The sequence below is a fragment of the Ranitomeya imitator genome, chromosome 1, assembly GCF_032444005.1.
Source record: "Ranitomeya imitator isolate aRanImi1 chromosome 1, aRanImi1.pri, whole genome shotgun sequence".
NCBI lineage: Eukaryota > Metazoa > Chordata > Amphibia > Anura > Dendrobatidae > Ranitomeya > Ranitomeya imitator.
The window spans coordinates 243,217,011-243,229,937 of NC_091282.1; the positions used below are offsets into that span (position 1 = coordinate 243,217,011).

At 45.6% G+C, this 12,927-nt stretch overlaps 1 protein-coding gene across 1 annotated transcript in view; it reads left to right on the forward strand.

The window, feature by feature from the left end:
* The window catches only part of NAA25 (N-alpha-acetyltransferase 25, NatB auxiliary subunit), a 117,996-nt gene that overhangs the window by 53,128 nt on the left and 51,941 nt on the right, over window positions 1–12,927 (forward strand). The window contains exon 9 of the mRNA XM_069754820.1: window positions 11,951–12,040. Within this exon, the coding sequence (XP_069610921.1) occupies window positions 11,951–12,040 (90 nt within the window). The remainder of the gene's footprint in view (window positions 1–11,950; window positions 12,041–12,927) is intronic.

Consider the following 12,927-nt stretch of genomic DNA (forward strand, 5'->3'; position numbering starts at 1 on the left):
TCATCTCCGTCTCTTCCCTAGACATTTTTTTGATAAAATCCCCCCCTCTCCAGCATTTTTGTACCACTTTGAGACCAGTAAAGGCGGTTCTACATGTTAACCCTTCATGTTGAGTCAGAAAGTGTTTGGAAAGAGGATGCCCAACAAATTTTTTCTTTATATTTCTGATATGTTCGTTGATCCTTGTATGAAGGGCTCTTTTGGTTCTGCCTATATATACTTTATCACAAGGGCATGTAATAGCGTATATAACCCCCTTGGTGTTACAAGAAATAAAGTTATTAATTTTCCAACTGATGGTCCCCTTCTCAAATGAATGTTGTTTTTTGCTTCCCAATAATTTACATGGTTTACATTTTAAGCAAGGATAGAAGCCTTGAGGTGTCTTTCCAAATGGATATTTAATTGGGAGAAGGTTACGTGGGACTGTGGGGGCTATCCTGCTACCTAGATTGAGGGCTTTTTTATATATAAACCATGGACGTTCTGGGAGTTTATCCCCAATGACCTTGTCCTCTCTAAGGATGTCCCAGTGTTTACTTACAATTTTCTTAAACAAGTTAGTATTAGCATTGTATCTAGTTATGATTGGGACTCGATCTAACCATTCTTTCTTATTGATTTTTTCTTTTTCTTTTGTTTGCAAGAGACTAGATCTTGGTAATTTTTCTACCTGGTTAATAGCCAAGGACAAAGAACTATGGGAATAACCCTTCTTACTAAATTTCTCAGTCAAAATTTTGGATTCCTGCATAAAATCCTGCTTTCGGGAACAGTTCCTACGTGCCCTGATCATTTGACTTTTGGGCACGTTCAATAGCCAGTTAGGAAGATGGCAACTATCAAGAGCAATATAGTTATTGCCATCCGTCGGTTTATGGAATGTCCTAGTATGAATGATGCCTTCCTCAATAAAAATATTAAGATCTAAAAAGTTGATAGAAATGGAGCTGGTGGTTCCAGTAAATTTTAAAAAATATGAATTTTTATTTATGTTACTAATAAAATCAAACAAAGAATCGGGACCACCAGACCAAATAAAAACAATGTCGTCGATAAATCTTTGCCAGAGTACCAGATTCGCACCCCAATGGGAGTCCCCATAGATGGTATCATACTCCCATTTACCCACGTAGAGATTTGCATAGCTTGGTGTGAATCTGGTACCCATAGCAGTGCCCCACTGCTGGGTATAGTAGTGCGCATTGTATTTAAAATAATTATGAGATAAAATGAAACGCATGCAGTCTAAAATAAATTGGATTTGACTTTTTGGCAATAAGCCTTGTCTGTTTAAAAAGAATTCTTCCGCTTCACAGCCTTTATCATGCTGTATGATAGTATATAATGAGGTAATATCCAGCGTGCCCATAATGAAATGATCCTTCCATTCTACATTCTCTAGTTTATTGAGAATATGTGTACTGTCTTTTAGATGAGAAGGAAGTTCGGGGACCAATTTTTGGAGATGACAATCTATGTATTTTGAGAAGTTTGCTGTTAGACAGTCTACCCCGGAAATTATGGGTCTTCCGGGGGGATTGACTGGATCTTTGTGAATTTTTGGGAGGTAGTAAAAATGGGCTATCTTGGGGTGACTGATATTTATAAAGTCAAACTCTTTTTTTTTCGTAATGATCCCTTGATCGTATCCTTTTTTAAATAGATCCTTCATTTCCTGAATGTATATATCGGATGGGTCTTCAGATAGGAGAGTATAAGTTTGTTTGTCTCCTAATAGCCTTAGACATTCTTTTTTATAATCCTCCGTATTCAATATAACTATACCCCCCCTTTGTCTGCTGGTCTAATAGTTATAGATTTGTTGGCTTGAATCTGTTTTATAGCCTGTTGGTCCGCATATGTTAAATTATTCCTGAATCTTGTGCACCGTTTATCGGGAATTTTTTTAATATCCCGTATAACGTTCTTCTGAAAGGCTTCAAACGATTCTGAATACTCTTGAATCGGATTAAAATTAGATTTAGCCCTAAGAGTAGTACAGGTCCTTCTCAAAAAATTAGCATATAGTGTTAAATTTCATTATTTACCATAATGTAATGATTACAATTAAACTTTCATATATTATAGATTCATTATCCACCAACTGAAATTTGTCAGGTCTTTTATTGTTTTAATACTGATGATTTTGGCATACAACTCCTGATAACCCAAAAAACCTGTCTCAATAAATTAGCATATCAAGAAAAGGTTCTCTAAACGACCTATTACCCTAATCTTCTGAATCAACTAATTAACTCTAAACACATGCAAAAGATACCTGAGGCTTTTATAAACTCCCTGCCTGGTTCATTACTCAAAACCCCCATCATGGGTAAGACTAGCGACCTGACAGATGTCAAGAAGGCCATCATTGACACCCTCAAGCAAGAGGGTAAGGGTACCGTCACACAGTGCAATTTTCATCGCTACGACGGTACGATCCGTGACGCTCCAGCGTCGTAACAATATCGCTCCAGCGTCGTAGACTGCTGTCACACTTTGCAATCTACGACGCTGGAGCGATAATTTCATGACGTATGTGCGATGTAGAAGCCGTTGGTTACTATGCGCACATCGTATACGATATATGTTACACCATGCAATCATGCCGCCACAGCGGGACACTAGACGACGAAAGAAAGTTTCAAACGATCTGCTACGACGTACGATTCTCAGCGGGGTCCCTGATCGCAGGAGCGTGTCAGACACTGCGATCTCGTAACTATATCGCTCGAACGTCACAAATCGTGCCGTCGTAGCGATCAAAATTGCACTGTGTGACGGTACCCTTAGACCCAGAAAGAAATTTCTCAACAAATAGGCTGTTCCCAGAGTGCTGTATCAAGGCACCTCAATGGTAAAGGTACCTTCACACATAACGATATTGTTAACGATATCGTTGCTATTTGTGACGTAGCAACGATATCGTTAATGAAATCGTTATGTGTGACAGCGACCAACGATCAGGCCCCTGCTGGGAGATCGTTGGTCGCTGAATAAAGTCCAGAACTTTATTTCGTCGCTGGACTCCTACTGACATCGCTGGATCGGCGTGTGTGACACCGATCCAGCGATGTCTTCACTGGTAACCAGGGTAAACATCGGGTAACTAAGCGCAGGGCCGCGCTTAGTAACCCGATGTTTACCCTGGTTACCATGCTAAAAGTAAAAAAAAACAAACACTAGATACTTACCTACAGCCGTCTGTCCTCCAGCGCTGTGCTCTGCACTCCTCCTGTACTGGCTGTGAGCCGGAAAGCAGAGCGGTGACGTCACCGCTCTGCTTTCCGGCTCACAGCCAGTACAGGAGGAGTGCAGAGAAGCAGAGCGCAGCGCTGGAGGACAGACAGCGGTAGGTAAGTATCTAGTGTTTGTTTTTTTTACTTTTAGCATGGTAACCAGGGTAAACATCGGGTTACTAAGCGCGGCCCTGCACTTAGTTACCCGATGTTTGCCCTGGTTACCGGCATCGTTGGTCGCTGGAGAGGTGTCTGTGTGACAGCTCTCCAGCGACCAAACAGCGACGCTGCAGCGATCCGGATCGTTGTCGGTATCGCTGCAGCGTCGCTTAATGTGAAGGTACCTTAAGTCTGTTGGAAGGAAACAATGTGGCAGAAAACGCTGTACAACGAGAAGAGGAGACCGGACCCTGAGGAAGATTGTGGAGAAGGACCGATTCCAGACCTTGGGGAACCTGAGGAAGCAGTGGACTGAGTCTGGTGTGGAAACATCCAGAGCCACCGTGCACAGGCGTGTGCAGGAAATGGGCTACAGGTGCCGCATTCCCCAGGTAAAGCCACTTTTGAACCATAAACAGCGGCAGAGGCGCCTGACCTGGGCTACAGAGAAGCAGCACTGGACTGTTGCTAAGTGGTCCCAAGTACTTTTTTCTGATGAAAGCAAATTTTGCATGTCATTTGGAAATCAAGGTGCCAGAGTCTGGAGGAAGACTGGGGAGAAGGAAATGCCAAAATGCCTGAAGTCCAGTGTCAAGTACCCACAGTCAGTGATGGTGTGGGGTGCCATGTCAGCTGCTGGTGTTGGTCCACTGTGTTTCATCAAGGGCAGGGTCAATGCAGCTAGCTATCAGGAGATTTTGGAGCACTTCATGCTTCCATCGGCTGAAATGCTTTATGGAGATGAAGATTTCATTTTTCAGCACGACCTGGCACCTGCTCACAGTGCCAAAACCACTGGTAAATGGTTTACTGACCATGGTATTACTGTGCTCAATTGGCCTGCCAACTCTCCTGACCTGAACCCCATAGAGAATCTGTGGGATATTGTGAAGAGAAAGTTGAGAGACGCAAGACCCAACACTCTGGATGAGCTTAAGGCCGCTATTGAAGCATCCTGGGCCTCCATAACATCTCAGCAGTGTCACAGGCTGATTGCCTCCATGCCACGCCGCATTGAAGCAGTCATTTCTGCCAAAGGATTCCCGACCAAGTATTGAGTGCATAACTGAACATTATTATTTGATGGTTTTTTTGTTTGTTATTAAAAAACACTTTTATTTGATTGGATGGGTGAAATATGCTAATTTATTGAGACAGGTTTTTTGGGTCATCAGGAGTTGTATGCCAAAATCATCAGTATTAAAACAATAAAAGACCTGACAAATTTCAGTTGGTGGATAATGAATCTATAATATATGAAAGTTTAATTGTAATCATTACATTATGGTAAATAATGAAATTTAACACTATATGCTAATTTTTTTAGAAGGACCTGTATGTATAAAGGGATCCGTCTGCGAGTGGGGGTCGTTTGTTGTAGCGACTTTATTTTTTAAAAAATATTTTTTAACAGCCAGTCGTTTCATAAATAATTTTATACCAATAAAGGCCTGAAATTTGTCAAATTTGACACTTGGGGCATATTTAAGGCCTTTATTCAGTATAGAAACTTCCTTTGTATCCAGTTTATGGCTACTTAAATTAAATATTTTCTGTTGTTGTTCTTCCTCCCTGTCTAGTTCCTTTTTATTGTCATTTTGTTTCCTCTTTTTTTGGGCAAGTTTCCCGCCCCTACAGCCCCTTTTTCTTGTTTTTTTAGACCTACCTGAAAAAAAGGGTGATGTTTATATTTGTTCTTTTGTACTGGTTGGGAATTGGGATTGATTGAACCAGTAGATCTAGCCATTTTTTTTAAAGGTTTTTTAGGGGGTTTATTTGAACTTTGTAGGATAGGAGAGTTATCACAACTCGTCATATTATGCGTAACCCCTCCACTGGTGGATGGAAGGTCTTCCCCCTTATTAAGAACCTGAAATCTATTTTGGAAGGCGTGTGATGATATGGGGGTATACACTGAAACCTCATGAGCAGAGGGCCAAGAGACGGAGATGATTTTTAAACTGGATACTCTAATCCCGAGGGGTCTGAACAGCGAAATCGAGTTATTTGCGTTTAACTCATAATATGGTTGTGTGTCCACGGTCCACTATATAAGAGCGTAATACCTTGAGAGGACCATCCCTGAGGAAGGAGATCGTTTATCTCCGAAACGCGTTGGAATTGGTCCTGAGCTCTTTCCATAGCCGGTCACGTGATTACTCACGTGTCTGTGACGTCACACTAGGTCCTGCGACTGCAGAAGACCTAACGGCTTCGTCCAGCAGCGTGGACACACTTCTCTGCACGCAGACGTGCGCTGCCACCGGCCGGGGCAGTGCCTGCGATCCGGATCATCACGGGATTAGTTGTGGACTATATCTTTTCCCGGCAAAGGATTGGAAGAAACAACAACATTTGGGCAATCGCTACTGATCAAAAATCATCTGGCACTTTATCTTTCTCCTTCGCCTCATTGGGGGACACAGACCATGGGTGTATGCTGCTGCCACCAGGAGGCTGACACTAAGTAATACAAAGAAAAAGTTAGCTCCTCCCCTGCAGTATACACCCTCCTGCTGGCTCCCAGCTAACCAGTTCTTGCTTAGTGTCCGTAGGAGGCACACGGACGGGTCTGCTATTCAGACCCAAAGAACTCTTTTTTACCGTTTTTTACTTTTTACTACGGTCGAATGGGGCGACGGATTCTTTCATGTTCCGATCTCCTCGAACCATCAACAGGCGAGCACGGGAGTTTTACCTCTCCGTATCCTCTCCTGCGACGTGGGAAGCCACTGCCTGAGCTGATTTTAGGGGCGACGGGCCCCTTCAAGGGCATCGATCTCCCCCCTCCCTTATCAGACGAGCACTGGAGTTTCACCTTCAGTATCCTCTTCTGCAGCCAGGCCTATTGCCGGACATTCAGCCCTGTCCACCAGGTTTTACCCTCGGCTGTACAGAGGCACCTTCCAGCGTGGCGTCCGAGCAGCCCCCACTGCATCACCACTGAAAAAGCGGATGATGGAAGGAGGCAGACGGTTCCTCTCCACCCCTCTTCTGCAGGGATGGTGGATGGAGGCTCCCCAACCTTGCACCGTCCTATCTACCCGGGCACAGCTCCTACCTGCAGCATCTGCCACCCCCTCCATATTGGGGTAAGTGCTCCGTGAGATTTGGGTTTTCCGGCGGTCAGAGGAGGGCTCCATAGCGACTGGATCCCCACAGAGCTTCGCGGCACTTTTCCCCTCAGTCTGCGGGTGCGCGCCGGCCGAAGCCATAAATTTAGTCCCCGGCTTCGGCCCTGTTTAGGCCGCATCCCAGGAAGCCCCTCCCACCGCTTGCTCCCTTCTAGCGGCTCCGCCCCCCTATTCAGGCGCTTCTCGTTCCAGACGAGATCTCGGCGGCCATCTTCTTCCTCCTCCATTGCGGTCACTATTTCTTCTGGAGGGGGCTGCGGCCGGCGGTTTTTCAGTGCTGAAGTCAGCGCTATTCCAGACGGGGGACTCAGAACCTGAGTAAGGTGAATCGCCCCAATATCTCCCCCCCCCCCCCCCCCCCCCCCCCGGCACGCATCCCGGCAGCATTAAGGGACTAGCTTTCCCTGTTTTTTTATATACTTAAGGCTGCAATCTCTGGTGCTCCTGCACACTACAGAATGTATAGTACAGTGTGCAGGCTTGCAAACAGAGAGCTGTGAGTTCCCAGCAATGAAGCTCTCATGACTCATTCCCTGGTGACTCATTCCCTGGTGACTCATTCCCTGGTGACTCATTCCCTGGTGACTCATTCCCTGGTATTTAATACTCTGCCCGGTAGTCGCTGGGCCCATAGGTGCATCCCCAGCTTTCCATGCCTTTTTATTAATCCCAGGACCAGCATTCCCTGGTCTTAAGGGTCCCCTAGTTTTAAAAGGGTCACATCCCCAGCATTCTCTGCTCTGCCAGAAGCCGGTCTCCTTTTCCTTAGTACTTAATCAGGCCAGTAGGCACTGGTCTTAAAGGCACATGACCAGCATCCCTGGTCTTAAAGGAGCATGACCAGCATTCTTGTTCTTAAAGGCACATTACCAGCTTTGCTGGTCTTTAAGGCACTTGTTCCAACATTCCTTTCATGACCAGTATTCCTGGTCTTAAAGGCACGTGACCAGCATGCCCTGGTCTTATAGACTCGTGACCAGTATCCCCTGGTCTTAAAGACACGTGTCCAGTATACCCTGGTCTTAAAGGCACATGACCAGTATGCCCTTGTCTTAAAGGCACGTGACCAGTATTTCCTGGTCTTAAAGGCACATGACCAGTATGCCCTGGTCTTAAAGGCACGTAACCAGTATCCCCTGGTCTTAAACGCTATAACCAGTATGCCCTGGTCTTAAAGGCACATGACTAGAACGTCCTGGTTTTTCAAGGCCATGACCAGTATGCCCTGGTCTTAAAGGCACGTGACCAGTATCCCCTGGTCTTAAACGCAATAACCAGTATGCCCTGGTCTTAAAGGCACATGACTAGTACGTCCTGGTTTTCAAGGCACATGACCAGTATGCCCTGGTCTTAAAGGCTCATGTCCAGTATGCCCTGGCTTTTAAAGGCACACGACCAGTATGCCCTGGTCTTTAAGGCACGTGACCATTATGCCCTGGACTTAAAGGCTCAGGACCAGTACGCCCTGGTCTTAAACGCAAATGACCAGCATACCCTGGTTTTAAGGGCACATGACCATTATCTCCTGGATTTCAGCATGCCCTGCTTTTAAAGGCACATGAACAGTATGTCATCTTACAAAAGGCACAAGACCAGTATTCCCTGGTCTTAAAGGCTCATGGCCAGTAACCCCTAGCCTTAAAGGCGCATGACCAGTATTTACTGGTCTTAAGGGCACATCATCTATCCTAAGCTGGTCACCCTAACTGAGCTCTGGAGCACTCACATGCTCCCTCTCTTACAATGGGAGCCGTCGGCTAGCAGGGGCCGCAAGTATTCTAGAAAAACGTACAGGTTCTAGAAAATCTCTATCAACATTTGACGGTGATGCACTGGAAGACCTCTAAGTAGGATACCATACCTGGTCGGAATTTTATGGGCGACGGGTCCCTTAAAGGGCTCCGATTTCCCCCCACACCTTCAACAGACGAGCACACGGAGTGTCGCCTCCATGTATCTTCTTCTGCATCCAGGTCTATCGCCACAACCTGCCCTGTCCACTCGGAAACCTCAATTCTGGGGATGTGGCGTCCACATTTGTGGCGTCCCAACAAGGAGGTTTTCCCCCCTTTGTATCAGATGCAAGAAAGTGGACGATTCCTCTCCACTTCCCTGTTAAGAAGATGGTGGATCGAGGTTTTTCCTTATATTCTTCTCTGCACGACGATGGCAGAGACCTGCTGGTTACAGTCCCGCATTCTGTCACTTGGCAGACTCGCCGGGCTGAATTTCTTGCGGTATTCCTACCAGTATCCTGGCCGGTGTATCATCAATTAAGATTCCACAGACGGTCGGATAGCAAATCTAGTTCGTTCCGTCTTGTGGTTTCAGGTTCAGCGCTCTACCCTTCCTTAGCCGCCACATGGGTTGCTTGACCAAAGGGAGAGAATGAAAGTCTCCGGGTCCCAGACCTTATCTACTTCGTTCCACAGTATAGCTGGCCAATCAAATCTTCTGAGCGGGAGACTAGCAAGGGATCGTATCTCTTCTTCAGGCTCAACCAGCAGTGGAAGCATTGGCCAGGACAGTCTAGATCTAAGGGATCTTGGTTCCAAAATGGAGGGAATGAAAAGTATCTCCATTCCTGGACCCCAAACTTCTAACAACCTTTGACAGGGCCCTTTCTTTTTTCGGATGGAGTTCCTCCGCTCAGCCACTACTTCAACAGAGAAACGTGGTTGTTTTCTGGCATCCATCGTCATTCGGGATTCTTACCCTCACATACCTATTTCTCCTCTCTACTATAATCTCTTCGCCTTTCCATTCGCGATCAGTATTTTCACGACCTGGCCCTTCTGCCTGGCTACCACACCAGAGTGGTCGCAAGGGTCATGACGGTTGTCATGTTCTTCTTGCACCTTAGAAGCATGGTCGTCCTGCCCTATTTGGTCGACTTTGTAGCCGCTCTCCTAGGACTACGCTGAGTCGTCCATATCACTTGCAATTACCTCTCTATTGGGCTAGCAGCTAAACTTAGACAAGTTTTTTTCCCTCATTCTCAGCCCAGCAGATCCTCTTTGAGGATGATCCTGCCCAAGAAGGATGGTTATTCTCTCTCGGGTCTAGGTCGTGGCCCTTCTACAGGGAGCTTGCGCACTCGATCTCTCATTCCCTCGGTTCTTTCAATTCACTAGGAGGGTTCTGAGGGAAAGGACGTCTACGGAAGCAGTTTCCTTCGCTGCGCTCGTTTTCTGCAAGTCAATCAGGCTCTCAAAGGGTAGTCTCTGAGCTCCTTTCTCTTCCAGAGCCTTCTCCTGGCCCAAGGGCTATTGGGAGATACCATTGCCAGTTTTCTTCTCCCGATCATCTCTCTGTAGATCCGAACGGTACGGCTATTCCTTCAGCAGGCCCTCTGCCTTCTGGCGGGTCTTCAGTTGGATAATGCCTCGGCTGTGCCCCAAGTTAGCCATCTAGCAAGTACCCTCAGTCAAGCGCCATGGCTAAGGTACCTCGCACTCTCTGATGGGCCGAGTTCTATCTTCGGTGATCTCAACAGTACATTCCCTGGAGTAGAACACTGGGCGGCAGACATATTCAGCCGTCCGGGTTTTTCCTCAAGTGAGTGGGAACTTCACTCGGAAATCTTCCATCGGACCTGCCTTCACTGGAGTACTCCAGAGGTAGTTCGGATGGCGTCCAAGCTGAATGCCAATGTACTCCAGTTCATGGTTTGGCCTCGCGATCCAAGACCATTGCAGTGCATGATCTATTCTTCCATGGTACCAATTTCCATAACCCCTCTTCCACTACGTCTGAAACCTTTTCGGAAGCGGGTAGGGCCCCAGTGATCCCGGGAGACCCGCACTGACCATGTCAGGTTTTTTTCTCGCTTGCGGTACTAGTATTTTTCCGGCTTATTGTCTCAAGCTGGAAATATGGTCTTTCTTGCAGGCCTCAACCTGTAGTTCTTCCCTACCGCGTACCGTTAAATCCGTGGGACCTTAATGGTCCTGGGCATCTTACAGTGGACTCCTTTTCTGATCCGGATAGACTTTTCTATCAGGGAGGGTCTCTCCCACTTCTTTCTCTGCGTTCTTGTCCTCCTGATGAGTCTTCAGATCTCGACGCTCTGTTCTTTATCTTTTTTCCTTATTACCTTCAAGGCAAGGTTGCCCTCTAGCCATCCCCTTCCCTCGTTGCCAAGGGGTATTATATCTCCACTGTTGCAGGGGCATCGTCCTCTCATCTCCTTCGGCTCTAGTCCACAAAGCGGAATGGGTTCTCCATAATCTGGAAGAAGTGAGTGCTCCGAGTGGGTACGTATCGAGGACGACGTCCTTCCAAAGGTTGGACATTTTACTCGGGTTTTTCGACGGTAAGTAGGCTTCCTGACGGTCGCAGGAAGGGTTTAGCAGTTTTTCTTCGGCCACGTTAGCCTGGTGGATTCTTTTCTCCATCCAGGAGTCCTTTCGCGCTAGATGCCAGCCTATCTCCCTGTCTGAGGGCTCTAGGCGCCAGACGTCGGCAAGCACGACCACAGGCTTGCGAATTCCTCCAGGCCGCATGCATTCTTGAAGCACTATAATTCACTCACTTCCACAGATGTGAGTCTGGGCAGGTGGACTTTGCAGGCCGCGGTGGCGCACTTGTAAGTAGCGGCTACACGGCCTGAAGTGATGTTGTCCCCACCCAGGGACTGCTTTGGGACGTCCCATGGTCTGTGTCCCCCAATGAGGCGAAGGAGAAATAGGGATTTTTGTGTACTCACCGTAAAATCCTTTTCTCCGAGCCATTCATTGGGGGACACAGCTCCCACCCTGTTATTAGCTTATGCTTTGTTTTTATCTTTTGATATGTTATACTCTTATATATAATGTGACATGCTTTACGCTTATATGTCGTTATTGATCTCCTACTGCTTTTGCACCGAACTGGTTAGCTGGGAGCCAGCAGGAGGGTGTATACTGCAGGGGAGGAGCTAACTTTTTCTTTGTATTACTTAGTGTCAGCCTCCTGGTGGCAGCAGCATACACCCATGGTCTGTGTCCCCCAATGAATGGCTCGGAGAAAAGGATTTTACGGTGAGTACACAAAAATCCCTATTTTTCACTTTCTTCGGGCGTCTCGAGTAAACTACATTGAAGGATTCTCATCTCACTCTGACTACTCCCTCAGGTAGCTATATATTTTTAATTGATTTTTATATATCTTGCGGTATGAGGTAGTTTGAGTGTGTATTGCAGCAGTAGTATTCTCCGTTTTTTCTTTTATTCACTGTCTCAACGGACTTATTTACTGTACCAACGGACTTTGCCCCAGGGTCCTCTAACGGGTTTTCCAGCGCAGACAGTTTTTTTCTTTTTCTTTTTCATCTTTCATATATCGATGATTTTGTACAATGCGTCTTGTAGTATGTTAGTAGATTAATATGGTTTGTCCCACTACCTTTAATTCTTTTCTTCTTCTTTCCTTCAGCTCAGATGACTGGCAGTTCTATATATCCTACTTTGATTCTGTGTTTCACCTCATTGATGAGACTTGGACACCGCCAGCAGAAGGCCCAATGTAAGTCTCTGCATGTGTTTATGAAGAGGTTTAGTTAAAACATGAGAACAAATTGGGAAAAGGTAGGCAATCTCTGGCAGCATTAAATGCGTCAGGGGGACGTGTGACTATATGCCCGTGATGAGTTTGTAAGGCCCCAGTGGGTTCCCATGATAGATAGGGGGCTGCTGAAAACCTCCGTGCTTGTAATGACTGATCTCTTGTACAAGTAAGCCTCTACCAGACATTCACAGGAGACTGTGATTTTTGCTGTACACAGCAGTACTGTAGCACTGCTTTCTTTTATGAAACATACATTTTTATTTATTTACTAATTGTCGAGCATTACATCTTATTGACATTAAATTCTTAATAATTAACACAACGTTATGGGGATTAGGGAAGGGAAGAGGATAGGGGAAATGGTGACATTACAATAACTATCCTATCAGAAAAAATAATCGCTACATCTAATAATAATATAGCTCAATTTCATAAAAAATGGAACAATTGGTTATCTTTCCGTTTAAATACCGTTCTTAAATAACTTTGCAGATTCGCATATAGAGAATGTGATTGGATAGCACTGCTTTCTATAGGACAAGCAATCAGTTGATTGCAGGTTCAAGTCCCCTAGAATGACTAGCAAAGAAAAATTATAAAATTAGTAAACTGCATGATAAAAAAAAAAAAAAATCAAAATGCCAGAATTGTTTTTTTGGTCTCTGCAACACTGCAATAATGGGCATTCTACCCCAAAATGGTATAATTAAAAACATCAACTCCGTGTGCAAAAAAATTAGCCCTCACACAGCCCTGTGGACCAAAAACTTAAAACAATTACGGGTCTTGGAAAATGAGGACACAAACTAAATTTTAACAAATTTCCGAATTTTTCACCACTTAAA